Genomic DNA, 27,005 nt, shown 5'->3' with positions numbered 1-27,005 from the left:
CTAGACTCCTGCCAACTCTAGCTCGCCTCAAACTCAACAAAAACTTACCTTCATACAACTAGTGTGTGAATTCTGGGTGACTGCGCCGTGACTTTAGCAGCAAAATGTCCAGTCACGGTGCCGTGACTCTAGGCACAGCGTATTTAGAAAAGGCGCTTTTCTTCAGCCTCTGTACCTTAAGATTTCTGAGGCGTGAGAACGGTATTCTACTATTATATTAGATTCGACTCTACAATTTTATTAGAATTACAAATATTCATACATATTGATTGTGGGTTTCAAATTCCTTTGACAGGGTGCGAAATTAATTTTTATGAGTTTTCACGGTTGCAGATCGACTTACAGTGAGTACCTGTGTGTATGTCATACTGCGATCAGTTATGGCCATGAACATTGTATGTACGCGTAAATATCCGGATAATCATTTAAGGGCGTGTTACGTAGTAGCGTTCGACTCGGAATATAATAAAAGTAAGGAGTGTGATGATTAGATGATTACTACGAGATGATGAAAGTCAAGTACCTGACGATAGTCTTTGTTGGAGTGTTCATAAGTTTCAGGGTTCCCGTTTGTGATGCTCAAGGTCAGTAGCTACGGGTAGCTAGTTAGTCTATATAGCTATACCTTAGCGCCAGTGGTAGCTAACCGCATTTTGTCCTTTCAGTGCTTTGTAATGCCAGCATAGCTATTTGCCCAGCTACGGGTTACCTATAGCACCATTAAAATAGATTTGTTATTGAAACTGATTTTGCGTACAGATATTTAAGTATGCAAATAGGAGTTATTTCCACCCAGTTAGCTATGCACATCTCATGTACAATATATATTTATCCATAATTAAAAACTTGGAGGCATAACTTACTTTGATGTGCAGCGGATGTGTCTAGTAATGCCATCTCCAATGTGGCCAGGACCCAAAATATGTGCTGGATACAATGTACATTAAAAGAAGTATAGCACATTACAATATTTGGGTGTAATATATGTTGTATATTACTCATTACTTTGTCATGTAACTTCCTCATTGCTGCCCGCAAAAATTGTAACGCATTACCTACAACTCTGGTAGCTACATACTTATGATATAATCATTTTTGCCTCTGCATCTGACATCCATTACATTGTGTATTAAGCTGAAAGCATTTGAAAAAGTGTTTACCCTACTCAAGCAATGTATCAATTCATACCCATCTGTTTTTTAGACATTCAACTGATATCATCATTTCTAATTATTACCAATACCCGTATCATGGCTGAAATCTGAAAGGCCATGGCATAAATGTGTAAAATATTCTTTCCTCAACACCTATGATGAAGAGTTAGTAGATGTACACACTATTTACTAGTGTAAACTACAATGTTTGGCTGAACAAATGTTGGAAAAATTGATGGATCAATTGAGATGTTTACTGAAACTTTATTTGCCAATTATAATATCATTCAATGGTGGTAACATTTCAACAAACCTTTATCTATTTTTCCAAATTTTATTCTCTCTAAACTTTCATCGTTTGCAGTATCTTATTAATTATATCATTGATGCAGTATACCGTAAATGACAAAAGTTTGGAATGACTAAAGTTTGGCAAATTTGGAAAATCGAGGAAATTCGCCAAATTTTATTCACCAATCAGCTATGCAGTTCCACATTAGCTGCATGGTAAATTCGCCAAACTTTTGTCTGCCAACCTGCTTCGCGTGCTGATTTGCCAAACTTAAGTCTTGCCAAACTTTCGTCATTTACGGTATGCACTTTTGCTCTGTTTGTTTAACCCTAAGGGATACGATAACTATACATTTACATAATGATAATTTAATTCCATTCCAACTCTTTTTAAATTCAAATCAGGATTTAATTTTCCTTGCCTGGTGTAGTGTTAGTTAGTTAAAGGAGTATATACTGCACAGTGCTGTGATATGGCTGTAACCACCTATAAATGTGTGGCTTAGGTGGGTTCTGTTTGAATGCTAATGTATTACTTTGCAGACTCTATGATGGACTTCATAGCTACTATGCATACTTTGCACTGTCATTTGGTGTTTCGTACTTAGAAGGTTGTTTCTCTAAAAGGATTTTACGTAAGGAAATCTATGGAATCTGAACAAACTTTCATTCTTTTGCTCCAAGCCTTCAAGTATATTTATTACAAGCCAGACTCAATGAATTACATTGCAATAGCTAGCTGTTGTGGTTTGCTTGCTTATGAAAATTGCTTTTTGATATTGATAAAGTACATAGCTTTTTGTATGCACAGAAGTATTGTATTATTGCTAACAGAGAAAAATACCTTGAGGATAACACATTGCTGGTTGTTCACATGTACATATATATGTTTTTAATATGGCAAATATTTTGAATACGGGGAACATATTATGCTAGCCATAGAATAATGGCTAGAAAATGTATCTGGCTACTAAAATACATTGAAAAATGTGTTACTTACTAGTTAAAGGTTCTACATTTAGCAAAATGCTGTTCATTTGTCTTACATTTGTAGTTGTGTGAGTGTATGGTTCTTTTTTTTTGGCTTTCTGCTATATATGGCACACAATTGAAAAACATAAATCCTAAGGCTGCAGCACATGTTGCTGTCAGATCTTCAGCGCTGGTCACTGTAATGCGCTAATAATAAATACTTTAGGTTTAAGGAAGAAAATCAATCCCTCCTGGAGGAAGACTGAGTGTGGCCCCGAATAGACATTGGGTGACCTGCAGTTCGAATCCTGGGGTTGGAGGGATTTTTTTCCTTACTTTGGCCCCTTTTCTGTTACACCTTATCAGTCACTAGGTCAAGTCATTAGGTCTAAGTCCTTGAAATTAGGTTAGGTAATCCTAAGGCCGCAGCACATGTTGCTGTCAGACCTTCAGTGCTGGTCACTGTAAAGCGCTAATAATAACAATAATAATAATAAGGTTAACAGCTAGACATATAAACAGCACAAATTAATGCATAGTCTTATGAAGTTTTACAGAGGAATTGACAGGTTTGTATTACAAGGTGAAGAGTGTCTCTTATTCCAAATTGCACAACTGCAACCTCTTACTAAATAGCCCCCTATTATCATCCATGGTAATTTTACTCAAGCAAGTACCAAAACAGTATGATTTGCTTTAGTACATCTTGTCTTGTCTTGACTTTGTCTGACAATACAGTGTCATCTAAAATATAAAAGCTTAGGTGACCACAAGCTGAAGAATGGCATTACCTGAAACCATATGTCATAGCCCCACCTAAATCTACACTGAGCAGCAGTAGTATAAGGCCATAAGGAGATAGGATTAATCTTTCGGTAATGCAACATTGCAGTTAATAAAAAAGCTGTTAATATAAATTTTACCCAGACACTTTTAAATTAATGAAGCAGCTAATAAGACTATAAATTAAATTGCTTTTCCCTATAATTATTCAGTTGTCTGTCTAGTCATCTTATAGTCATCTTTTATCGTAAAAGTCAAAACCATTGCTCCGTCTATGCAGTCCTGTTTCAAAAATGCAATCATTCAAAATATTTTGCAGAGGAGTACAACTTTTGTTACACTAGTTTCATATGAATGTAGTGGGATAAGTTGCACATGTATATATTAGTTGTATATAATGTTTCAAAGATAACATGACATACTGACTGAGATACAATCATATTCACATGACTGTTTTTGAAATTTTTGTGGTTCACAGATGGAGTGTATATTGGAGCAATCAACAACATTGTCCTACCACAAAGTGGATCACCAGTCACTGTTAGTTGTCCAGTAACAACAACAGTTAATAGTGTTAACTGGTTCATGTACACTGATGAGACAAGTACAGTTAATGTGTTCACTGGTAATGACTTTGATGTCACTACTCCTGGAAGATATTACTGTGAAGTAGCTGAAGAAAGAGGTGTTTACAGGAGTAATAGTTTTATAGTGTTTGAAATAGGTAAGTGTGTTGGTACAAAGAATATATACACAGATTTTATTGTATTGTAGACAGTACATTATATTGTAGTACAATACCTGTGTGCTACTGTAAGAGGACAATTCAACAAAGTTTATAGTAGAGTACATGTGAGTCGTGTACTACCGTATAGAGGAAACTCTTTGGTGGAAAAAAAACTTTGGCGAATTAGGAAATTTGCTACAAATTTGCCAAAGTTTGCCAAGAATTAACCTGCCAATTACTCATAGTGCCTGAGATTAGCATCTATAAGATTGAGCTGAATTTGCCAAAGTTTATTTCGCCAATTGCAATTTAGCTTGCTATTCACCAAAATTTACACCCATCAAAGTTTCCCTCTATACATTATATATTGAAAAGAGAGCTGAATTGGAATTAACAGTGGTATAGAGCTGCTGCATAAACCATAGAGGTAATCGAAATATTTACAATACTTTTCCTGAAACACAAACCAGCAATTGTAGTGATTCCTTTTTAAAGAGTGCAATTATAGTTAATATGGTATGTTCATTTCATTGGCTGCCTATTCAATGTCTATAATACCCTTTTGACTTAATTACTAGATGTGTACACAAGTGCATAAAACCTAGTTACTATGCCTTTTGGTTGGTTGCTATGTGCAGGGCCGCCCACAGGGGGGGCAACTGGGGCATTTTGCCCCGGGCCCCAGCCTGAAAGGGGCCCCAGGAGGCCCCATGAAGGGCCCCCTGAATACCTGTTTAAAAGATCGATATACTCTAATAGAGCAGTCAGATCTAAATACTCTAATAGAGCAGTCACAGTATTCTTCAGAGGAGCAGTGTAGCAAGCTTATAGATAAGGAGATATGGTTGGTGATGGGTAGTTATTGTCATTGCCAGCAGGTTGTGACCTTTTTTTTTTTTTTTTTGGTCTTCACCTTACAACTTGAGTCAAGGGCCCCACTTTAACTCTTTGCCCTGGGCCCCTTAATTTCTCTGGGCGGCCCTGGCTATGTGACATTTCCTTTACCACATATGCATCTCAGTGAGTTTTGTTCAATGCATAAGGTGGATGTGTACAATGCATAATTAAAGTACACCATCAATCATCAAACCACGCTACATATTGCATACATACGTTACCTATCTATAAGACTTAGTTATAATGTAAGAAAAGTTACTTTTAAGTAGGCACACCCTTAAGTGAATGGGAACAGGAAAAACTGGTCTCGTGCACACTATTGCACAGTTAGATGATGTAATCACCTACATTCAGAATGTCGATAACAAGTATTGTAGACATTTCTTCAAAGTGACAATGACACTACTAGGTTGGAGTGGCATGTTGCTACTTTTGAATGCAGGATGAAGCAATGTTGAACAGGGAAGATATCAAGGGTAGGTAAAAACAGTGGACCCGGGGACCAAGGACCAGGGGACCCAGGGAAATCCAACTCTGCTTGGAATTTTATACACCTCACAGTATTCTATACTTGTACTAGGTACCTTTGCAAGTAGTCTTGCACGGCCAATCCACTTTTTCTCCCCTCGTGGCATCTCGCACGACGTTTACACCAATTAGAAATTATAAGCGCCTCTAAAAAGTGTCTGAAGCTGACAGCATTTATAGGCCACTGCCTGCTACACAGTAAGCATATATGAAGAGCTACTGGAACTTGCTTAGCTTGGCTTAGCTGGTAATTGTTCGCCTGCTGCACAATGAGCATGCTAGTCTATTATGTCACCTAGCTGCTAAAGTTTAGAAACATTGTGCAAACAAATACTCTGGGAAAATAGCGAGTGACCTGTAATTAATGCAGTCAGCTTCAGACACTTTTTCAGAGGTGCTTATAATGAATTGGTGTAAACATCATGCAAGATGCCGCAAGGGGGGAAAAAGTGGATTGGCCATGCAAGACTGCTTGCAGAGGTACCTAGTACAAGTATAGAATACTGTGAAGTGTAAAAAAGTTTCAAGAAGAGTTTGATTTCCGTGGGTCCCCGGCTCCTTGGTCCCTGGGTCCACTGTTTTTACCTACCCAGAAATCAAGCCCGTAGCCTTATTCATTGTTGAGTTATGCTTGGCTGGAGGCATCAGTTAATCATTCAGTCAGGCAGCATAAAATTCTGTTAAATAGAAAATTTTAATTCCTTTTGGAAGGGTTTGCGGTTAGTCTGAAGATGTTTTTGGGCTTGGCTGTGCCTCACCAATGCTGCCAAGCTATGAAATTGAGGTTAGGGTGATACGTTTGGCTAGAAAAGTCCAGTTCTTCATGATCCCTAATATACAGTACTACTGTACTGTATGATAGTTTTATAGGATTATATGGTAGGTGTGTAAGTTATAGCAGCTTAGAAGCAGTAGACTGGAGCCTCTATAAATTTGGTGGTGAGGGGAAGCTGTTTACAGAAACATTTTACCATCCACCTTTAGCTATTTTTTGACTATTTATTGTGGTGTCCATACTGAAAATCTTTTATGTTCTGATGTACCCCAACACTAAAATATATTGGTATCGGTATTGGAATCAGTAATTTTGAAGCTAATATATTGGTTATCAGTATATTGGTAAAATCCCATATGGGTGCACCTCTAAACACTGGTCATTATCAAAAATGTGAACAAATAAGTATAAGAAAATATCATAGATATTTAACATTTGAGCAGAGATGGTAGAAGTAACGAGTTGATGCTGTGCTACTTCTAAAACCCAGGCGCCCAGTAAATACTATCCCTTGAATTTCACTCTCTCGTAAATTAACACACACAGCATATTTCTTGCCCCGTTTTGTAACAATACTTAGAGTACATTAAAATTAAGCGTATTCCATAATTCATTAATTATTTTGTAATTCATCAATCATGTTGCTATGTATCATTAAGGAAGCATAACTCAAGCATACCACTTTAAACCACAAATTACGCAGAGAAGTATCTTAACTGTTTTATACGTAGGTTGTCTATCGTGTTTTCATATGCAAATTCTCTACACAAAGCCTCGTGGCTACTCTAAATTTTCGTTCATGTACAAAGGGGATACAACTTCTTTCAACTCAAGAAGATACTCCATTCCTGGTAGCTTACAAGGCTTGTCATGTTTTTTTTTTCAGTCATTACACGCATGTTACAGTACGTAGGCTAGCCCCTACTAAACTGTTTCATCTGGTTTCAGTTACCAGCCACACACCTCTCAAGTAAACACAATGAAAACAGAAAGTTATGGACCTATCAATATTAAGCCCCACTACCCTACTCCTGGGCGTACATGGGGGATTTGATCCATTTGACCTCAAAAATCGCCCCACTAGTAAGGAATTTGACTGTTTAATTTTTTTAGTGCTTGCTTTACTTTACAAGCTATGTACCTCCTGCAAGAATAACCTACTTTCCTAAAGTACACTGGGTGGGTAAAAGCAAAACAGTGGAGGTCTGCAGCTATATAATTATACTAGTGAACATTCTTGGCTACTATCAATAACAGGCTGTATGTGACTGAAATAAGAATTAAATGTCCACTAGTGTAGCTGCAGGTGTAGATGACTTCCCTTGTTTCATTGCTTTTCATTTCTATGATCCCTTAATGTCAATCATTTTTAATGGCAAGTAATCATTAAGAATAAGTGACATTAGCATCATTGTAGCCATTTCATGAACTCTATACTGGGTGACTTGTAATGTAGCTGTACCAGGAGATGGGGTTGAAACAGATATATCCATATTATCCGGATATCCAGGTAATATTTTACTATCCAGATAGTAATTTGATGCCATTAGGATAGTTTCTATAGTAATTTGAAACAATTTTATGTCAACTTTTCCTTGATATATTATACAGTGCTTGTATTACTATCTGTAGGATATCCAGAAAGGTTTTGTTCAGGATATCCGGATAGTAAAATGTATACTATCCGTTTCAGCCTTGCCAGCTAGGAGATTGTAACATAGCTGAACTCTCTACTGGCTGACTTGTAATGTAGCGGAACTCTCTATTGGGTGACTTGACTCTCCTACAGAGTGACTTTGTGATGAACTCTGTGATGAACTCTCTACTGGGTGAAGCTGAACTATCTATAGCGAGACTTTTTTATGTAGCTGAACTCTCTTCAGAGTGGCTTAAAACGTAGTTGAACTCTTTACTGAGTAATATGAAATGTAACTGAACTCTCTACAGGATGACTTGTTTGTAGTTAATCTCTCTACAAGGTGACATGTTTGTAGCTGAACTCTGATGACTTGTTTGTAGCTGAATTAACTCTGCACATTGTTACTTGTACCATAGTTGAGCACTCTAATAGCTACAGGTGGTCGGTTCTTGCACAGGTTTTAAATCCAGATTGTTCTATTCCACTAAAATGTCTTCCTAAGATGATTAGTCTACTTACCTTTCAATTTTCAGCTCATCCCCTTCAGCAGTTTATCTCGTAGGCGTGACAACAAATTGTTTTTTATTCACGAAACTAGATCACATGCCTAATACACATGGTTGGTGTTTTTGTTATAAACCTCAATGATCTTTATCTTGATTCTTTTCATACCACCAAAAGACACTCCTGCAATGATTAATCTATATATGTACAAACCAATTTCAACCTGCTCCGTGAAACGGTTTACCTGTAGCCATGATGAAATTATTACTTTTACAGTTTCTAAAAAATTACACTTAACTTCCTTGTTTTCTATCCAATGTGTATGAAAATTTAACTGTAAATGTACTTGTTATGCTTCTGCTGCCTTCCAAATTTGAAGTAAATTGACTGAAACACAGTTATGGTGATATTGTCTAAGTATTGCAAAAGAAGAAGAAAATAAGATGAACTTTAAAGGCACATACCTCAACAATGGCTAAGAGGATTCAGCTCAAGTTTGGAATATAAAGTGCCTCACCCCAAGGGAATTTTAACAAAATCGGATAATTTTCATATAGGAACTTTTGAGTTATGGATGCATGAAAACGGCATTTTCTTGGTTCTTCTAAACTACGCACTTGCCTGCCTCATGCCCACACTAGCTGTACTTGACCACACAATAAACTATCGTGTGTCTTGATTATGTAGCTAACTTTAGTATGTACATGATTTTCTATAGGTTTTGCTAGCAGTTTTACAAGAAACCCTGAAAATTTAACTGTTTACTATGATACAAGTAGATACGCATTTGAATGTCAGATTGTTACATTTGCTAGTACAGAAGATGACCTAAATCTGATGAGAATTGAGTGGGATGGTGCCATGACTAGTTCAGAAGAGTTTCAGTTACAAGATAGTCAGTTCAGTTTTAATCCATTACCAGGATACAGCATCTTTGTTAGAGATGTAAATGGTCCATCATTTGATTTGTTCCCTAACAGATATCGGTGTAGAGCAGTTTTCACATTACCAAATGGAGCTGAGATGACTGTTGCTACAAGTGACACGGCTTTTATAATTCAGATGGACATGATAGGTGAGTATCATTGACTTATGTATGGGATTACTATATTCTGAAGGAATTAAGGTACCCAGTGTACGTATTAAACAGAAATCAAAGCAGCTTGAAGTGCAGCTTTCCTTTATAGATAATAACTTTACTTGTAGTTTCATGTGTGTTTATCTCAATAAAGCTTCCAGTAAGTGTAACAGTAAATATATTCATAACATGCATAATACAGTGGAACCTCAGTTATCCAGACCCCAATTATCCAGATTCTTGGTTAACTGAACTACGGAAATGACTGCTCTACGGAAATGACTGCTCTATTAGAGTAGTGACTGTTCTATTAGGGTAGTTGAAAATACTGATATTTTTAAAAATTTACAACTGTCCAAACTAGAAGATTGTTATAGTTATAACTACTTATTGATTATGATTATGATTATATTACATTGGAAAGACAGAAATGTGCTGGTATACATCCAATGACTAAAGTTGTACTCAACTATACATATTGAAGTTCATCATAACTGGAAGGTGGCAGCTCGTTCCATTCTTTAACAGCTCTGTAGAAAAGCATTGTTGGTAGTGTGAGGTGTTAGTTGTTGGTAATATAAAATGTAAATGGTGGAATTGCCGTATTAGGATGACCAAGTTGCTTACTATTCATTGCTAGTTCAAAATGATGAAACTAGTTTTGAGATCAACCCTTCAGAACATCTAACAATTGTTATTCAAGTGCTGTCATTATTATAGGAAATGTGAGTGATCTTTCCTAATTACTAACATTGTGTTTACTACATTAGGTTCAGGTGGGGAATTTGGTTCAGGTAGAGATACTAGAGACTTTTTACTGACACCATCAGATGTGGCAGTCACTGAAATGGATACAGCAGTGTTTGTGTGTGTACCAGCAGATCCGTTATTTGAAGCTATGTGGTTGTTTGACACTCTTAATACTGTTACTGGACCTAATGGCTATTACATAAGAATAACAGATGTGGAGATGTCTGACAGAGTATCATGCATGACTAATGGTAACAGCTCTAGTGCTAATTTAATAGTACAAGGTAAACTGATATTTTTGTATTAAATGAGGTATAATTACAAAGATCTCCTAAATTGAAAGCCTTGAAAAGTTCTTAGAACATTTAATTGATTTACTCAAATGAAGTTAAAAGGTTAATATATCTGGTCTCACTATCATGCTTATCTATCTGCCAGAAAGTGTGTGTGCTGCGTAGTGTTGTATTATAAAATCGTAAAATTGATGTGTCTTATCTCATACCAGTATAACATTATGTTGTAGATATGCTGCTCTAATAATCCATCTTTACAGAGGTTCCAGTACTGCTAATAGACTCTGTATTATCAAACTTCACACTAGTGAGAGAAGGAAGTAATGTTACACTAGAGTGTTCTCCATTGATGACCACTCCTACTCCCACAATCACATGGCTAGCTAATGGATCAGTTGTACAAGTTGGTACAAATCAATACACAATTGATGTAGTAGATGAGACTAGCAGGGGAGTTTATCAATGTCTGGTGGAAGCAACATTTACTCCTACCACTAATAGTGTTGGATTACCACTTTTAACTAGCTTTGCCTCCACAACTTTGTTGGATACATTCTGTAAGAATAAATCTGTATGCACTGAATATGTATATTTCATTCTATACCTTTAATTGAAATATGTAATATTATTATATGCCTATAAATTAAAGGCACTGTGTTAAGTTAGGCAGTTGAGTGAAATGCTCCCAAAATTTGTCACTGTACTCAAGCATTCATTTTGTCGTGATGAGACTTACTGCTATGTTAGAACGTTGTTAATACTTTGTAATGTTCCAGTAAACCTCTTTCACAACTCATGTTGGCAGCTTAAACATATTCTCAATACTTAGCACAGTCATAGATGGCATTAGTTGTTTGTATATAGAAAATCATTGTTTTATTGATCAGAATCTCTTTTGTATTAGGTGTTCCTAATGTCTCATTAAGTGTTAATGGAGCTACCACTGACAGTGGTGAATATAACATCACATTTGGGGACAGCTTCAACATCACTTGTCAACTAAGTTGTCCTACATCATTAGTAACATGGACACAAGATAGTATCACTGTAAGTAATAGTTCTCTGGATACAACTAGTGTAGATGGATTGTCAGTTGAATATACAACTAATATTGGAGAAATCGTTACTTCATCAGTGTTGTTTATTAGTATGGCCAGCATGAATAATACTGGTAGTTATCAATGTGTTGCTACTGTGCAAAACATACAAGCTGATAGTAAAGTTGATGTATTTGTTTATGGTAGGTTGAATTTTTGAATGAAAATTGTCTGTCAAGCACATTTGCATATACTAATCCAGTTACTGCAATAAATTGTATTTCTGTATAAATTAGTATCACTGCGTATAAGCCATATATGCACACATACCATAACTTTTTAAGTTTAGTTGGTTGTTGAAGATTAACAGAAATGGTTCACATTTTAATGATGGTTACAGAATGTAATCAATCATATTACATATGCTTTTATATAGTGCTGTCATGCAAACATATTATATAGTTACAATTCACCACAAATGCGAACTTGTAGTAATTGTACTTTATGTGTCTTTATTTGCTCACACATAGTTCAGACAATGATCATAACTCCTCCAGAAGATCAAGCAGTGGCACTAGGAGAAAATGTTACATTTACATGTACTGCTAGTGGTACTTCCCCTCCCAGCATAGTGTGGGCTCAAATAGTTGATGGAAATACTAAACCAATCAGTAATGATGTAGAGATGTTAGAAATGGATAACACAGTTAATTCTACCTTGACTATCAGTGATGTTAAAGAAGATGATTTTGGTGATTATCGGTGTATAGCTGGTGACAGCTTTTCTGCTGATGTAGCCAACTTTACAGTGTACAAAGCTGGTAAGAAAAATAATAGTATATATCAGTCGTGCGGTAATGGATGGCAAATTTTCTATTGATTGTAATAATTTTATAAAACCATTCAATGTGAAAACAAAGTTCCATAAGGCCTTCTGTTTATTTTATTCTACTTTAAAACAAGTGTATAAGGAAAAATTAGGGATCATAGGAATAGAAAGCAAGGAAACCAGGGAGGTCATCTACACCTGCAGCTATATTAGTGGACATTTAATTCCATGTGTATGTGACTGAAATAGGGATTAATGTCCAGTAGTATAGCTGCAGGTGTAGATTACCTCCCTTTTCCCCTTGCTTTCTATTTCTACAATCCCCACTCACATATAAAACTTCTAATGTTTCCTTACACATAATTGTTTACTTTTTTGTAACATTTGTGACTGTCTCTGGGAAAACCGGTCTTATCACCCATTTAAAAGTATCGAGAAATGTCGGTTTTAAATATTCAGAGTGTTGTAGCTGGCCAATGGTGGTAGCTACTCATACCAAATTTTCACATGTTTCTCAGCAATTTCTTACCTTCCAGATCATCCACTGAAGAAGTAGCCAACAGCCAAGTTTCCTGCCATTTTAGATACCCCCTGTATGCCAGTTCTAGAAATGCCACTGCCTATACTCAACCATAGACAATATATACTACCTTCATACAATGCTCATCTAAGTGCCTTAATATGTTGTCCACATGATCATTATTAGTCCACTGTTTCTTTAGATCAATAGTATTAAACCTGTGTAGCTAACTCAGTATGTATAGTTTTTAAACCGAGGATGTCTGTATCAGGCGAACTCCAGAAGGGTGGGGGCCCGGGAAGGGGGGCAAGATGGTTTTCAAAAATTGAAAAAGAACGTGTTGGGATGAATTATGGGCCATTCTGGGCTCAGAACTGGCTAAAATTAAAGGAAATTTACAGTACAGGTCATTGTCCAACACCACGGAGCTGTACAGCCACACGCAGCCATCTCCTGGTTGGCCAGGGCTCCATCAAGACTCCAGACCACTTGTACGGCTCGCCACTGTGCTTTAAAAAAGCAGCCAGCAAAAGCAGACCACTTTACTCTGGTCGACTGTGACAGTGAAATTTGATAGTGCATTCATTAAGCTTTGTGTTTGTGTAAAAAAATCAAACTTCCTGTCTTGGGCGATAAGAACGGTTTTCGCTGATCCAGTCACATTTATGACTGGTGAACCATGCATACCGCAACAAAGGAAAGAATGGCGCAGGCCAGACATAATGTGTGCCCCAATTATCAATTACTGGAAAACATATTTTGCCATTTTGCTTTGTTTTCAGTTTTATTCCACTTGTAATCCAACAGTTGAGTTTGTTACAGTATATACTCTCAATAGTACCTCGACGTATTATTCTGAAATACTGTGAGCAAATAGCCAATCAAATTAGTATTTCACTTTTTTGTCAAGTAACCTTGACAAAAAAGTGAAATACGAATTTCATTGGCTAATTATTGGCTTAGAATGGAGGAGCAAAGCCTGTCTCAGTTTTTATCACCGTCTTTGCTTGAATTTACTCGGTCAAGAGATGCAGAAGTTGTTGACGCTATATCTGAACAGGAATTTGATATCTGGCTTGCAAACTTGCCGGACTTGTCGGCTGTAGAAGACGTGAATGATGCCCCGCCTCTGACTGGAATGGAAGTAGTGGAGGTACTTTCCACTGATTCTAATTTTGCAGTTACAAGCACTAGCAAATTAAAGCTACTACAGGAAAAGAATTGCAACAAGAACACAATGAAAACCACAGTTACGTGGTTGAACAGGTTTGATAAGTGGCGAATTGTAAGAAAAATTCCATACAAGTTGGAAGATATACCTGAGCAGGAACTAGACACTGTATTAAAGCAATTCTTTGCAGAACTACGAAAAAAGATGGTAAAGAGTACGAACCAGACAGCTTAAGAACGATGTTGTCATCACTAGACCACTTTCTTCGCCGTGATAAGGGCAAAACCCACAGTATCTTGAAAGACAAAAACTTTGAAACATGTAGGCGAGTACTGAACGTTAAAGCCATAGAATTGAGGGAACGTGGATATGGAAAAAAGAAAAACAAGTCTGATGCATTAACCCCAGAAGAGGAAGAGCAGCTTTGGCAGAAGGGCGTGTTAGGAAGCCACGATCCTATAAGTTTGAATTACACAATTTTTTTCAACTCACTCAGCATTTTGGAACAAGGGGATGTCAGGAGCATCATCAATTAAAGGTGGAGGACTTGAAATTTGTGCGTGACATATCTAGAAAACTAGTGTCAGTAGAATGGGTGGAAGGCCCCACTAAAACACGGTCAGGAGGACTCACCAAAACTGATCGTAGGCTTCCACAAAGGTTATTCAGTCAATGAGGGGAACGGTGTCCTGCTATGTTACTTCAGCTAATGATATCTAAAAGACCAGATATTTTGAAAGATTGTGGTCCCTTATACTTAAGACCGCTTGATTCACCCCGACAGGATACTTGGTATTCTTTGCAGCCAGTTGGAGTTCGTACAATTGACACATACATGAGAAAAATTACAAGTCTAGCAGGATTAAAGTGTACAAATAAGAAATTTACAAATCATAGCATGCGAAAAACCACAGTTCACAAATTACAAAAAGCTGGTATTTCAAATGACAAAATAGCAGCAATAACAGGACATCGCAATGAACAAAGCTTGAGGGATTATTCCACTGTAGATCTTGAGGACCACAAGGCTATAGGTGTAGTATTGTGCAATTCTAATCCATTTCAAAGTGTCACAAACTCCCAGTCAAAGACTCCCCTTTTTAGTGCAATGTCTTCATGCTGCTCTTCTAGACCTACAGAACCACATTTCAACTTCACACAATGCACAGTATACTTTGGTAGTAATACTACATGTACCCAGGTTAATCAGGATGGTTTCCAGTCAAGTAGAAAGAAGAGCAGATGTATTATTGAATCTGACTCAGACTAGTTGCTCAATGAATGTACTAATCAATATAGCATGTATCTAACCCATAATGTATATAATAATACAACATTATTATCAGTAATTACATGTATAAACTGTTGGATTAATTTGTAATAGAATGGCTGGGTGTGGTATTTGGGATTAATAGTTCTCGCATTGTAAACAGGAAGGAAATAGTGCTTGGCTTCGCCTCGCACTATTTTACTCCTTCCTGTTTACAACGCCCGCACTATTAATCCCAAATACCACACCCAACCATCCTATTACATATACTTATACAGCAGTATAGCTGAAGAGCAATACAAGAAATACTTCTGAAATCAACCCAGTCAGTACAGAAAATGTGATAAAACATACATGTACACTCTGACTATCAATTACTGGGAAGCCAGTGGCTATTCCACTTCATTTTCAGGTATGTGTCTACCATTTATACAGCAATACAAACAAAGAACAGCATGAGAAATGACTTTGCATCAATCCACTCACTACAGAAATTATGGGCGATTCTTGTAACAGCCACCTTGCACTAAAGTTCTACTCAACACCTTTGAGGCAGTTGAGAAAGAAATGGGACACAAAGGAGGACAAAGGTAAGTCCATAATGTATGCAGTGCAGCTGCTGTGGTTGGCAAAAAGGCATGTCTCAGGCCAAAACAACGTCGAACAGTGAGCTTATAACCATTTGCCGGCTGAATTAATGCATCAGTCGGTTAGTAGAAAATTCAGTTAAATAGGAAATTTTAAAAATTAAACATGCAGAAACTTGTTGGATGGGTTCGAAGTCACTCTGAAGGTATTTTTGGGCTTCGCTATTCCCAACCAATACCATCAAGCTATTATAAAGGGAAAAGGCTTTTTGGTGATGCAAGAAAGCCCAAACTTCCATGATCACTACTATACAGTACTACTATACTGTATGATACAACTCTCTTTCACATGTTCTGATATTGCAGAACGTACACCTGTCACAATAGCACAGTTACACCTGCATTTCAAACTTTAGAGACTAGAATAGCTTCCATATCTGCCATATCCACTGTCAGATTCACTGCAGCCTGCTACATATGATATGAAAGCCCTTCTTCCTCATGAGTTGAGCCTACTATACTGTAATTCACTATTGTTATGTTACTTTCTCTATGAGAAATGCAATTGTAATTTCGTTTGATTTAACAGTCTTTAAACTATCAACTTATAACCTCTTGTCCGTATGTAGTACAGTCAAACTGCATAAATTATTATGTGACAGTACATTATAGCTATATCACAGTAGGAGTAGTTATTGACACAAGTTGGAGGTGAAACTGAGGAAGAGTATTAATAACTATGACTGCTGTGATATAACTGGCTTATATCCAAGTGATATACTGTGGGTACTTTGGCTCCATATTCAGTTTGCATAAACACATTATGCTGACACTGCTATCAACATTGCACATTTGGTGTTTAGCACCTTTATGGACAACATGATAGTTGTTGCCCCTAGAGTTAGTTGCAACTTCTAGGTTAAAGCAAAACACTTTGATGCTGTAATTAATCCCTTTTAGTTGTGCCAAGTACACCAGTCAACCTAACAGCTGTTGTAACTGGATCAAGAGAAACAACAGTATCATGGCAAGAGGGAGTCCCACTTAACCCTGTGAATCCAGCTGTTCAAAGATTTGACGTTTTTTTAAATGATTCGTTGATCAGCAGTTTAATGACTACCACCATTGTTCTGAGCTCTCTAACTCCATTTAACGACTACAGAGTAACTGTTGTTGCTAGAAACAGGATAGGAATGAGTAATATGTCTGATCCTGTTTTGTTCATGACAGAAGAAGAAGGTAAATTACTTTCAATCATTTTACATATTTCATTTCACATCCATGAATTTGATAGCACCTGGTGCTCCTCCACAAAATTTAATTGCTCACTCTCCATCTACTGGTACTATCACTGCTGCTTGGAGCCCTCCAACACCACTGGAGTTACAGTATGGAATTCTAAGTGGTTATGAGATATCATTTGGAATTGCTGAAAGTAACATCACACAAATTAGTTTTTCTTCAGATTTAAGTATCACAAGGACTGGGTTGCTGTCCAATATTACCTATTCTATAACTGTTGCAGCAGTTAATGGGGCAGGAACCTCCGATAATACTACCACCTTGAACATCAATCTGCGTGAGTTGCTCCACCATAATTATATGATTGTTATACGTGATAACTGCTTATTGTGCGTGCACCTGTGTGATGTTTGTGCTGTATACTTAACATATGTACAGGTTTGTTTATGTACCAGTCACATTATGTTTAGGTTAGAGACCTAGCACGAAAATCCGAGGGCATGGTCTCTAACCGACTTAGAAAATGTATGCATTTTAAATGGGCATATAGGTGGAGTCATTGTGGGACTGGGGTATATGTCATTCTGAAATCATCACACACTGTTAAAATAATTGCGGAAAACTAAACATGCTTTTGTCAAAGTCCTGAAAAAATTGAAGCTCACACTGCTTCCTTTCACAAGTTCACAAGCCTTAGACTTGGATGCTACACAGCTGAGCCAAAACGGCAGTGATCGACCTGGGTTAGCACTCAGATTAGCAGTAGCCAGCGCTCACAGCAATGTAAAGAACACGTGTGTCTAAGAAGCAGTGTGTGTGGATTTATACGATGGGAACGATTTGCCACAAGTTGTGTCTTCAGTGACGCCACAGTAGTACGAAGAACAGCCAGAACAGTTTCGAATACGGACCCGATCTACATTACACGTAGCATAAAATAATGTTTCTACAAGGAAGCTTACCCATTTAGGTCTTTAGTATTGTTCAATAGAAGATGAAAACAGCCTTAAAACACTCTAGACACAGATGGCACTAAACAGAATTTTCCGTGATATTTCTGGACTGCTCCATTCATCGTAACAAACGTATGTACAGCGTTAGATTCCATAATCGAATTGTTTTAGGAATGCCTATAAAATGAACAGAGTGGTTAACCACCTGTTGGCCTGGGTGAGTGGTCACCCATTGCAGGCTATCAGCCTGAATATGCTTGGAGGAAGCATTGCAAATCAATGATCAAAAGTGAGATTTGTGATGTGTTGAGGTCTTTCTGCTAGCAGGTCTCTAACCATTTTAAGAACCTGCCAGCAGGTCTCTTAGTGGATTTTAAAGACCTCATTATCCTCCAAAGATCAAAGCATATTATGTATACCATTTTCTAAGTGTGTATATAAGTGGGCACATTAAAGTACAGCAGTACACACTTTGGTAAATTGTAAATATCCTGCATGATGCATTTTTAAAACCATTTGCTAAATTTGGTGCATGATATATATATATTCAATTGTATTGTTTTGTTACAGCTCCCAGTTTATCAGATATTATGCTACCAAATAATACAGTACCTGTTGAACGAATTGAACCTACTTCAATTATTGTGGATCTTCCTACTACTGATCAACCATTCAGGTGAGTGTGATCATTAGGCAGTCACTGTGTGCTCAAACCAAAGTAAATATGTATAAACCATTTTAATAACAGCAAAGTGAATTATACTGAGTATCAAGTTACAGTGTGTCATCTGGCTTCATTGCTTTCATTTGAGTAAATAGGATTTGTCGCTCTTTTGTCCTGTAATTATCAATGGAAAAATTCTGCAACATGTATATGCTGTAATTACAAGACTTGTTACTGCGACTGCAACAGCCAATCAAGAGTGTGTCATGCAGCCAAGTACAGCCAGTGTGGGTGCACGACAGACAAGTAAATATTTATAAGAACCAAGAAAATGCTGTTTTCATGCATCCATAGCTTGATAGTACCTGAGCATAAATTCACTATATTTGCTGTGGAAACTCCCCCAGGATGGGGCACCTCCTGTTGAGTTGAATCTGCCCTGCCATTACTGGGATATGTACCTTCAAAGTTTGTCTTAGTTTCTTCATATTTTCTTCATCTTCCGTGTAGAGAGTTTAGCCACAAGAAAAACCACCCTGTAAAAAATCCAGGTCATCTTGTAGAGAGATCAGCTGCAATCAAATCACCATAATATAGAAAGTTCAGCCACCCTGTAGCGAGTTCAGCTACACAACAAGTTTAGCTACACAACAATTTAAGTCACCCGTAAAGTGTAAAAAGTAACCTTGGTACATAGATAGTTCAGCTGCACATAACACCCTGTACAGGGTTCAGCTGTGTAACAAGTTACCTTTATAGCTACATGATAATCAGTTTAAATTTACAATAAACACATAGGTTCACAAAAAATAGTAGTCTTTTTCTTGTTCGTTGATTCCTTTTGCAAAGAAAAAGTTAAAAGGAATCCTCAAAGTCAGTCATGTTAGGCTTGCAATTACAAAAGAAGTGAGCTGTGAAAATAAAGTGCAGTCCTCCTAAATGACCATGGTGAAAAAATTGTGAAATCGAGCATGGCAGCCAAGAAATGCTAATACCAATCATTTTAATGATCACATCATGATAATTAAAAATATTTGACATTAGGATCATTGCAGTTATTTTCACAACTTTTTTAACCCTTGCCTTTTTGGAAGGCTGAACCTTTTTCACAATTTGGCTGTAAATAAAATTTAATTTATTGTATAAAAATCAATCAAATGTATTTTCAGTGTACTCTTTACAGCCATGTGTGGGTGATAGCAGTGAGACTCAGTTCTACTAGCAGTTCTGTTTTATTCTCAAACACCAATGAAGATTACCCCACCAGGGAGTCATTTAAAACATACTTCACTGCTGGTGATGATGAGCCTTACATTGTGGCTGAAACTTCAGCTGAAAATTATCCAATGACATTTGTACTTGGTGACCATTCCCTGACTGCTAATATATCTGATTTTCCTGATCTGGACTTTAATGGCCCTCTGACAGAGGGTAGAGGTTATAGTGTTTTTGTAAGATTCTTTTCTTTCAATGGTCCAGTAAGTGGTAATGATATGTGTACAATTTGCTGTAATTTATGCATGAAATAATTGTGCAGGCTCTCCGTACTAGAAGAACAACCTTTCCTGATAGACAGTATAGTGTGTTCACATCTACGGAGTTCTCTGAGCCAATAGCCACTGGTAAAAATAATTTTTGCATCTTTAATTGACTGTGTTGCATGTAATTTGTACAATGTAGTAGTCCAGTCAAAGGACTGTTGTGTTGATATCCCATGCAAAAAGTTTTATGAATTTGAAAATGCATTAGCTTTCTAGTGTGAATCAATGTGAATAGATTGTAAAAATGAAAAGTCACTAAGCACTTTAACAGAATGGCCAATCCTCAAAACATTCACAAGAATGACATGAAAGCTGCACCTTGTAAAAAGAGAAGTCATCCCAGCTACCATTGGTACAACTTTGTCTTGCCTTGTGAAGTGCAGACTCCAGTTACATGATATCTTCTCTCCTCAAACGTCCTCATATCTCACTATACTCACTGACATACATATCTGTCTGGCTACACACCATGACTTCTCTATTTTCATACAGTTTTATTACTAACTATATAAAAGGATCATGAAAGTTTGCACTTTCTCACAAAACATGTTGACCAAAAACCATGCATACCTTCATGGCACCTTGACAGCATTGGTTAGGTACTGTATAGCCAAGCCCAAAAATGTCTTCAGTGCAACCTGAAATACTTCCAATAGGTTGCTACAGTTTTAAAAAGAACTATTTAGTGGAATTTTCCGACTAACTGATTGATTGACTGACTGATCAACCGTCCATCCGACCGACTGACTGACTGACTGACTAATTCTTCAGACAAGTGTAACTTATAACCGCTAAGGTTGCAGGTTTGATTGTTCACTGTTAGATGTAGCTGTAGACTGACAAGTGCCTTTTAGCATACTGCAGTGCTTACAATGCATTCATCATGAACTTATCTAATACATTGTCCTCCTCTGTGTTCCATTTCTTTTTACTGCTAGTCATAATTTTAGCAATTATGCTCAGCAAAAAATTCCTGAATAAAACAAAATTAAAATTTCTCTAACCTATTGGAAGCATTTCGGGTCACAATGAAGGCACTTTACCAATAGATTCTTTCCAAAACTGCATCATAGCTTACCAACACCTTTCTGGCATTTTGATTGGGGCCACTATCATACGCAGTACGATAGTACTGTATAGTAGGGATGACAAAGGTATGGGCATGGTCCATGATAAAAATATCACCCAAAAACCTGTGTCGATTACCCTTCATGATGACATAACAATATCGGTTGGGTAAAATCTAGCCTAATAATGCTTTCAGATCTGCTCGAAATGTTTTTGTCAAGTTACTACAGCATTTACAAACAAAATCATTCAATGGAATTTTCTACTGCCTGCCTGCCTGATGCATTCAGTCAAGTGTAGCAGAAAAATGGTTATAGCTATGGTCCTACTTCTTTCACAGAAACACTTCAAATTCACTTAAGAAGAATCCTTTGGCATATTGATAGCCAAACAATAATTTTTATGTGTGCTGTTATCTTACTTTTTTGTCCTTCCGTATACTAGCTATAGCAGCCATAGCACAATATGGCTTCATCTCTAGGCGTGCATGTTTCACTGTGTTATTGCACCAACACACGTGTCTCGGTTCCAAGCAGGTAGTTCAGTGAGCTGTGCTCCATTGTAGACGAGAAGTCGCCTGCCACCAGAAGATATACTGCTTGTGTAATGGTATGATGCACAAAGAAAGTGAGCTGTTCTCCATTGTAGACGAGATGTCAATTGCCACCAGGACAGAATAAACTACTTGTAGAATGGTATGCACAAAGCGCATGTACAAAAGTAGACTACTGTTGTAAGTGAATTAGTCTGCATGTAAATGAATTAGATGCTTGGTAGGGACTAGTCTATTTGCTTTTTTTCCACCTATTTTTCTTTCCAGCAATCCTTTTATTTTTCACCCATTATGCTCCATATTTTGCTGAAGAATTACAAATTTTGTTCAGTACTGATCTTTGTTAATTGAACATTTCCAAGTGCAATGCTACAGTTTCACCTTAAAGTGGCTGTTCTATTAGAGTATGTCGATCAGCACTTACTCCTAGCATGTAAAGCAAGAAGCTAGCTAATATTGCTTAACATGTGTGACTGTTTTATTAGGGTATCTCGATTGTCACTTGTTGTTCCTGTAACAATTAGCTATGCATTGTTGATATTTTAGCACGTCTGAATGTTCTATTAGAGTATCTCAATCTTTTGTGCAATTTTTATGTCCACTTCACAAAAATTGCACCTATTATGCCAGCATTTTGCTCATTGCTTTTACCCACCCATTATGCCAAAAATTTTGCTGGCAAAATCGATACGTCCCTAATGCTTGGTATGTATAATTATGTCAGTAGTAGGTGGGTGCAGCTAGAATGAAGTGGACAGCCCTTGTGTATATTGGATTCATGATTGCTACAGATCATGACCTCACTCATGAATATGATTAAAACTAGAATTGTATTAGGACAATGTAGTACAGCAATAAAAAGCACTGAAACAAGCTGGATTGGAATAGTACGTAATGTCCAGATACTGTAAAACAATAAGAAGTGAATGTCTCCACTGTGCATTTTGATTGTAGAATCTATGGAGCACAGTAGGAATATTCACTTCTTATTGTTTAAGAGTATCTGGACAGCTTGTTTCAGTACTGTTTATTGCAGCAGTACCCTACTCTAGTTTATAATTCTTATTGTTTCTTATATTGTCAATAATAATGATTGCACTACATTGAAATACAGTGGTGAAAACAGCTCAAGTAGAATGGTATTGAGGCCATGGAAGTCTTTGAGGTTGAAAATTAGTGTTCTGGTTTATCAGGGTGCGAAACATTGACAACACTAATTTCCTTGTTTGCCAGTACAAATAGCTGTTATATATAATAGCATTTTATTAGTCTAGGTTACCATTAGCACTATATTGAAAATTAGTGTTGTCAATGTTTTGCACCCTGATAACCACCTGCCTCTGACCAGATCATTAATTTGCATCCTTGAAGACATCCATGGCCTGTTGTTCAACAATACCAGGCCTGTAGCCAGGGGGTGGGGGGATTCGGGGGGTTATGAAGAACCACCTTCTTGGAAAAAAGGTCCACGATTTCAGTAAAAAGGTCCACAATTTTAGCAAAAAGGTCCATAATTTAACCAAAAGGTCCACAATTTTAGTATAAAAGTCAGAATTTTCAGGAGCAAAGTCCATTAGTTACAGTTTACTAGATATTACTAATAAGAAGCTAAATTAAGTGCTCAATCCGAGTAACTCATTCAGTGCTTGTATTAAATGCAATGCAAGATCGAGATACTCTAATAGAGCAGTCAACCACTCTAATAGAACAATCATTCTAATAGAACAGTCACACTTACATTTTCTTTTAAAAGCTACTTAATTTACATGTAGATTGTCTAAACCAAGCTTTCATTAAAATATAAGATTTTGGTGGACAAGCCCCTCCATGCAGAGCCCATGAATAGCATCCATGATTCAACTCCATGCAGTGTGTAAATTTCATTGTTTAAGACACCCTTTGTTCTGTTCCACTTCCCCTGTTGATCATGGCAGAGCACTCAATCTTTCCCATTCTTATTCACTGTGACATTCCAATATATTATATTTAGACACATGCGTGTGCAGATGGTATAATTACAGTAGCAGTATATATATTTTTCCAGATATCATCCATGCAGCTGGTCTTCAGCTTACCAAAAAAATTGTTATTTTATTGACTGAAATGCCACTAAATTCAACCTTTTAGTATCTATTTTCAAAAAATTTCCTGGGGGGGCATGCCCCCAGACCCTAGTTTCAGCATGCGCACACACCATAATATAATCTGAAACATGTCATATAAAAAGGTCCACTTTTCTTCTACCCAGATAAAAGTCTGACTACGGCCCTGAATACCACTCTACTTGAGCTGTTTTTACCACCATATTTCAATGCAGTGCAATCGTGATTATTGGTAGTGGCCCCAATCAAAATGTCAGAAAGGTGTTGCTAAGTGATGACATATCTTTAGAAAGAGTATATACTGCCAAGGTGCCATGAAGATATTGTGCTTGTCAATATTTTTGTGAAAAGTACAAACCTCCATGATCCCTATAGTATAAGTACACAAAAAAATTTGGAATTTTCAACTAGAGTAAGGACCATAGTGCATTGATAAAAAGCACTGAAACAAGTTGTAGTAGTCCATGATATTAAATCACAGTAAAACAATAAATAATAGTTATACAGGCACAATGTGGAGTCTATGAAATTTATAAACCCGAAGGCCTGGGCTGTAGCGCCCGGGCTGTAGTGTACAAGTGAAGCGAGGGCGCTACTAAGGGCCTGAGAGTTTATAAATTTCATTGACTCCACGTTGTGCCCGTGTAACTGCTTTAGACTCTATTTCACATTACACTCAGATTACTTACCTCATCCACGGCTGTTTCTGCTGTAGGCTTGGCAAAAGCGGCTGGTTTTCTTGCGATAATACTAGCGCCATGGCAACTACGCGTCCTCACATGACAAAATAATCGCGCTTGTTAAATCACTGCACGTGAACAATGCATAGCGATTGGATGAACCTAGATTTTGAGCATATGTTCTATTGTGCCTGAAGGCGTGGAGTATATTAGAAAACAAGGTGGAGTATATGAGATTTATTACCCACCCAAAACAGCCTAAATAGAGTCTTAAGAAGTGTTATATCCCTACTGTGCTCAAGATACCATAATGGAAATGCACAGTGGGAACATAACACTTCTTATTGTTTTACTGTGATTTAATGTCATGGACTACTCCAGCTTGTTTCAGTACTTTTTATCGATGTGCTATGGTCCCTACTCTAGTTGAAAAATTCCAAAAAAAATTTTGTGCACTTGTTTGTTAAACTTTTTTGTAAATAATTATTATGACTGGTGAATCCATGCATATACCGCATCTGAAATAGTGCTGCACGCCCCAGCTATATCAATTATCATCTGAGAAGTGAAGTACCCATTACACTTCGTTGTCAGCTATGTTCAACCCATTACACAGCAGTACAAATCAAGAACTGTTCGAAAAGCACCTCTGCAATCACAATAGCCAGTATGAAAATACAGATGATTTCCATTACAAATTATGTGCTACTGCCAAATCAACACTTTTCACTGTCAGCAAAGATAAATGGGACACAAAGGAGGACACTGGTAAGTCCATGAAGAATGCATTGTATGTACTGTGGTATGCCAAAAGGCACCTCTCAAGCTGAAGCAACGTCGAACAGTGAAAAAATCAAGCCTGTAGCCGTAGCCATTATCAAGCTACGCTTGTCTGAAGGCATCACTCAGTCAGTAAAAAGTTCCATTAAATTTTTTTTTAAATTCCATAGCAACTTGTTGAAAGCATTTCGGGTCTATCTGAAAGCTTGTTTGGGCTTAGTTTTACCTAACCAATACTGCCTCATTGTTGTTAGGAAAAATTGAGGCTAGTTTTTTGGGTGATGTTATTTCATGGGCCACACCTACTCCTTTGTGGTCCTTACTATACAGTACGATTTACAGTACATGATACAGTACTTTGTACTGCGTGATATTCCTAATCAAACTTAAAATTCCTTATCTTGGTATTCAACATTTTAGAATCATTTTTAATGTGGTTTTATTTGTTAATTTTTTGATACAAGCTTTTTTCCTACAAGCTTTTTAAGAGTGTGTAGAACTACGAATACTTCCACTTGGCTGCTGGGTGTCTAGGTGGATGTGCCAGTCGAAATATGAAAATGTTGTGACTCCATCTATGTATGTTATACTGATATGTATTATTTAAGTAATAGTTGTAACACGCGTATGAGGTTTGTATCTGATTTGTAAACACGACACCCGAGGGCCGCAGGCCTTAGGGTGGAGTTGTTTACAAATCAGATACAAACCAAATAGGTGTGTTATAACTGATTTGTGGTATAGGGTGTGCGCAGATCAAAGGCACCCATTTGTAACATGAAAGAAACAAGAAAGCAAGGCTATTATTGGCTACCGCTGAGCACTGTGTACAACAAACGAGTTTACTCACTAATTGTTGTCTTGATGGTTAGTTAATTCATTGTTAGTTAGTTTATTCATTGGTAGACTCTAGCGCGTTTCCCATGCATGAGCATGAGGTGTATACTATAACGATGCCAATCACTCCAGCCATTGTACCACTTCACATCATTTACACAGTGTAGCTGAAGTGTCTGATATTCATTGTTGAGTGGTGCAGTGCTATAATAATCTTGGTTAATTTAATTTAATGGCAAACGAGCAGGTAGATAGCGACTCAGCCCAGTGGTTGTACTGCTTCCTATTCATTCAGAGGAGTGCAGTGTTGTTGTTTATTCGTTCCAGAGCGATTTGTCTCCTTGATGTACTAGCCCAAATTCATTGCCTTGTATTGTGACTTCCTGTGTTGGTCTGGTGTTTGGGTTCGTTTGTGTTAGTGGCCAGACAAAGGAGGTACTTAGCCATGTTACAATTATTTGTAAACTGGTTTACAACTGATTTGTAACACTGGCAGCAGCCTTTGATCTGCCCACGCACCATACTACAAAGGTTTTGTAGATCACTTCTGTATTATGTAGCAATTCTACCACTGAACTGTACAATGTATTTAATATTTTACAGCTAATGTTATCAGCTTTGGTGAGCCAGTTTATATCATTAATGAAAATAGTGAACTGGCAGTTGACTTAGTACTTAGTAGTTCACTATCAATAAATGTTACTGTTCAGATTAATAGTGATGATGTCACTGCTACTGGTAAGGAATAAGTATTAACATGATAACTAGTGAATCAGCTTA

General features: G+C 37.2%; 1 protein-coding gene across 1 annotated transcript; it reads left to right on the top strand.

Annotated features, from left to right (window-relative positions):
• The first annotated feature begins 446 nt into the window (after positions 1-446).
• On the top strand, positions 447-26,974 carry LOC136261114 (neural cell adhesion molecule 1-like). Its single transcript, XM_066055083.1, has 13 exons — positions 447-584; positions 3,679-3,924; positions 8,989-9,345; positions 10,119-10,382; positions 10,652-10,948; positions 11,296-11,631; positions 11,959-12,249; positions 16,766-17,044; positions 17,100-17,384; positions 18,571-18,676; positions 19,848-20,142; positions 20,202-20,286; positions 26,829-26,974. The coding sequence occupies exons 1-13, from the start codon at positions 506-508 to the stop codon at positions 26,972-26,974; spliced, it is 3,066 nt and encodes a 1,021-aa protein (XP_065911155.1). The 5' UTR covers positions 447-505.
• Positions 26,975-27,005: the final 31 nt, after the last annotated feature.

This window comes from Dysidea avara, chromosome 7 (genome assembly GCF_963678975.1).
Source record: "Dysidea avara chromosome 7, odDysAvar1.4, whole genome shotgun sequence".
Lineage (NCBI taxonomy): Eukaryota > Metazoa > Porifera > Demospongiae > Dictyoceratida > Dysideidae > Dysidea > Dysidea avara.
Note: the sequence above shows the minus strand (reverse complement) of the source record. Positions and strands in the feature narration are given on the sequence as shown.

Coding starts and splice junctions, on each gene's coding strand:
- LOC136261114 (XM_066055083.1), top strand. CDS start 506: ATGATGAAAGTCAAGTACCTGACGATAGTCTTTGTTGGAGTGTTCATA. Junction 10,383..10,651: donor TGCTAATTTAATAGTACAAG/GTAAACTGATAT, acceptor CCATCTTTACAG/AGGTTCCAGTACTGCTAATA. Junction 17,385..18,570: donor CACCTTGAACATCAATCTGC/GTGAGTTGCTCC, acceptor GTTTTGTTACAG/CTCCCAGTTTATCAGATATT.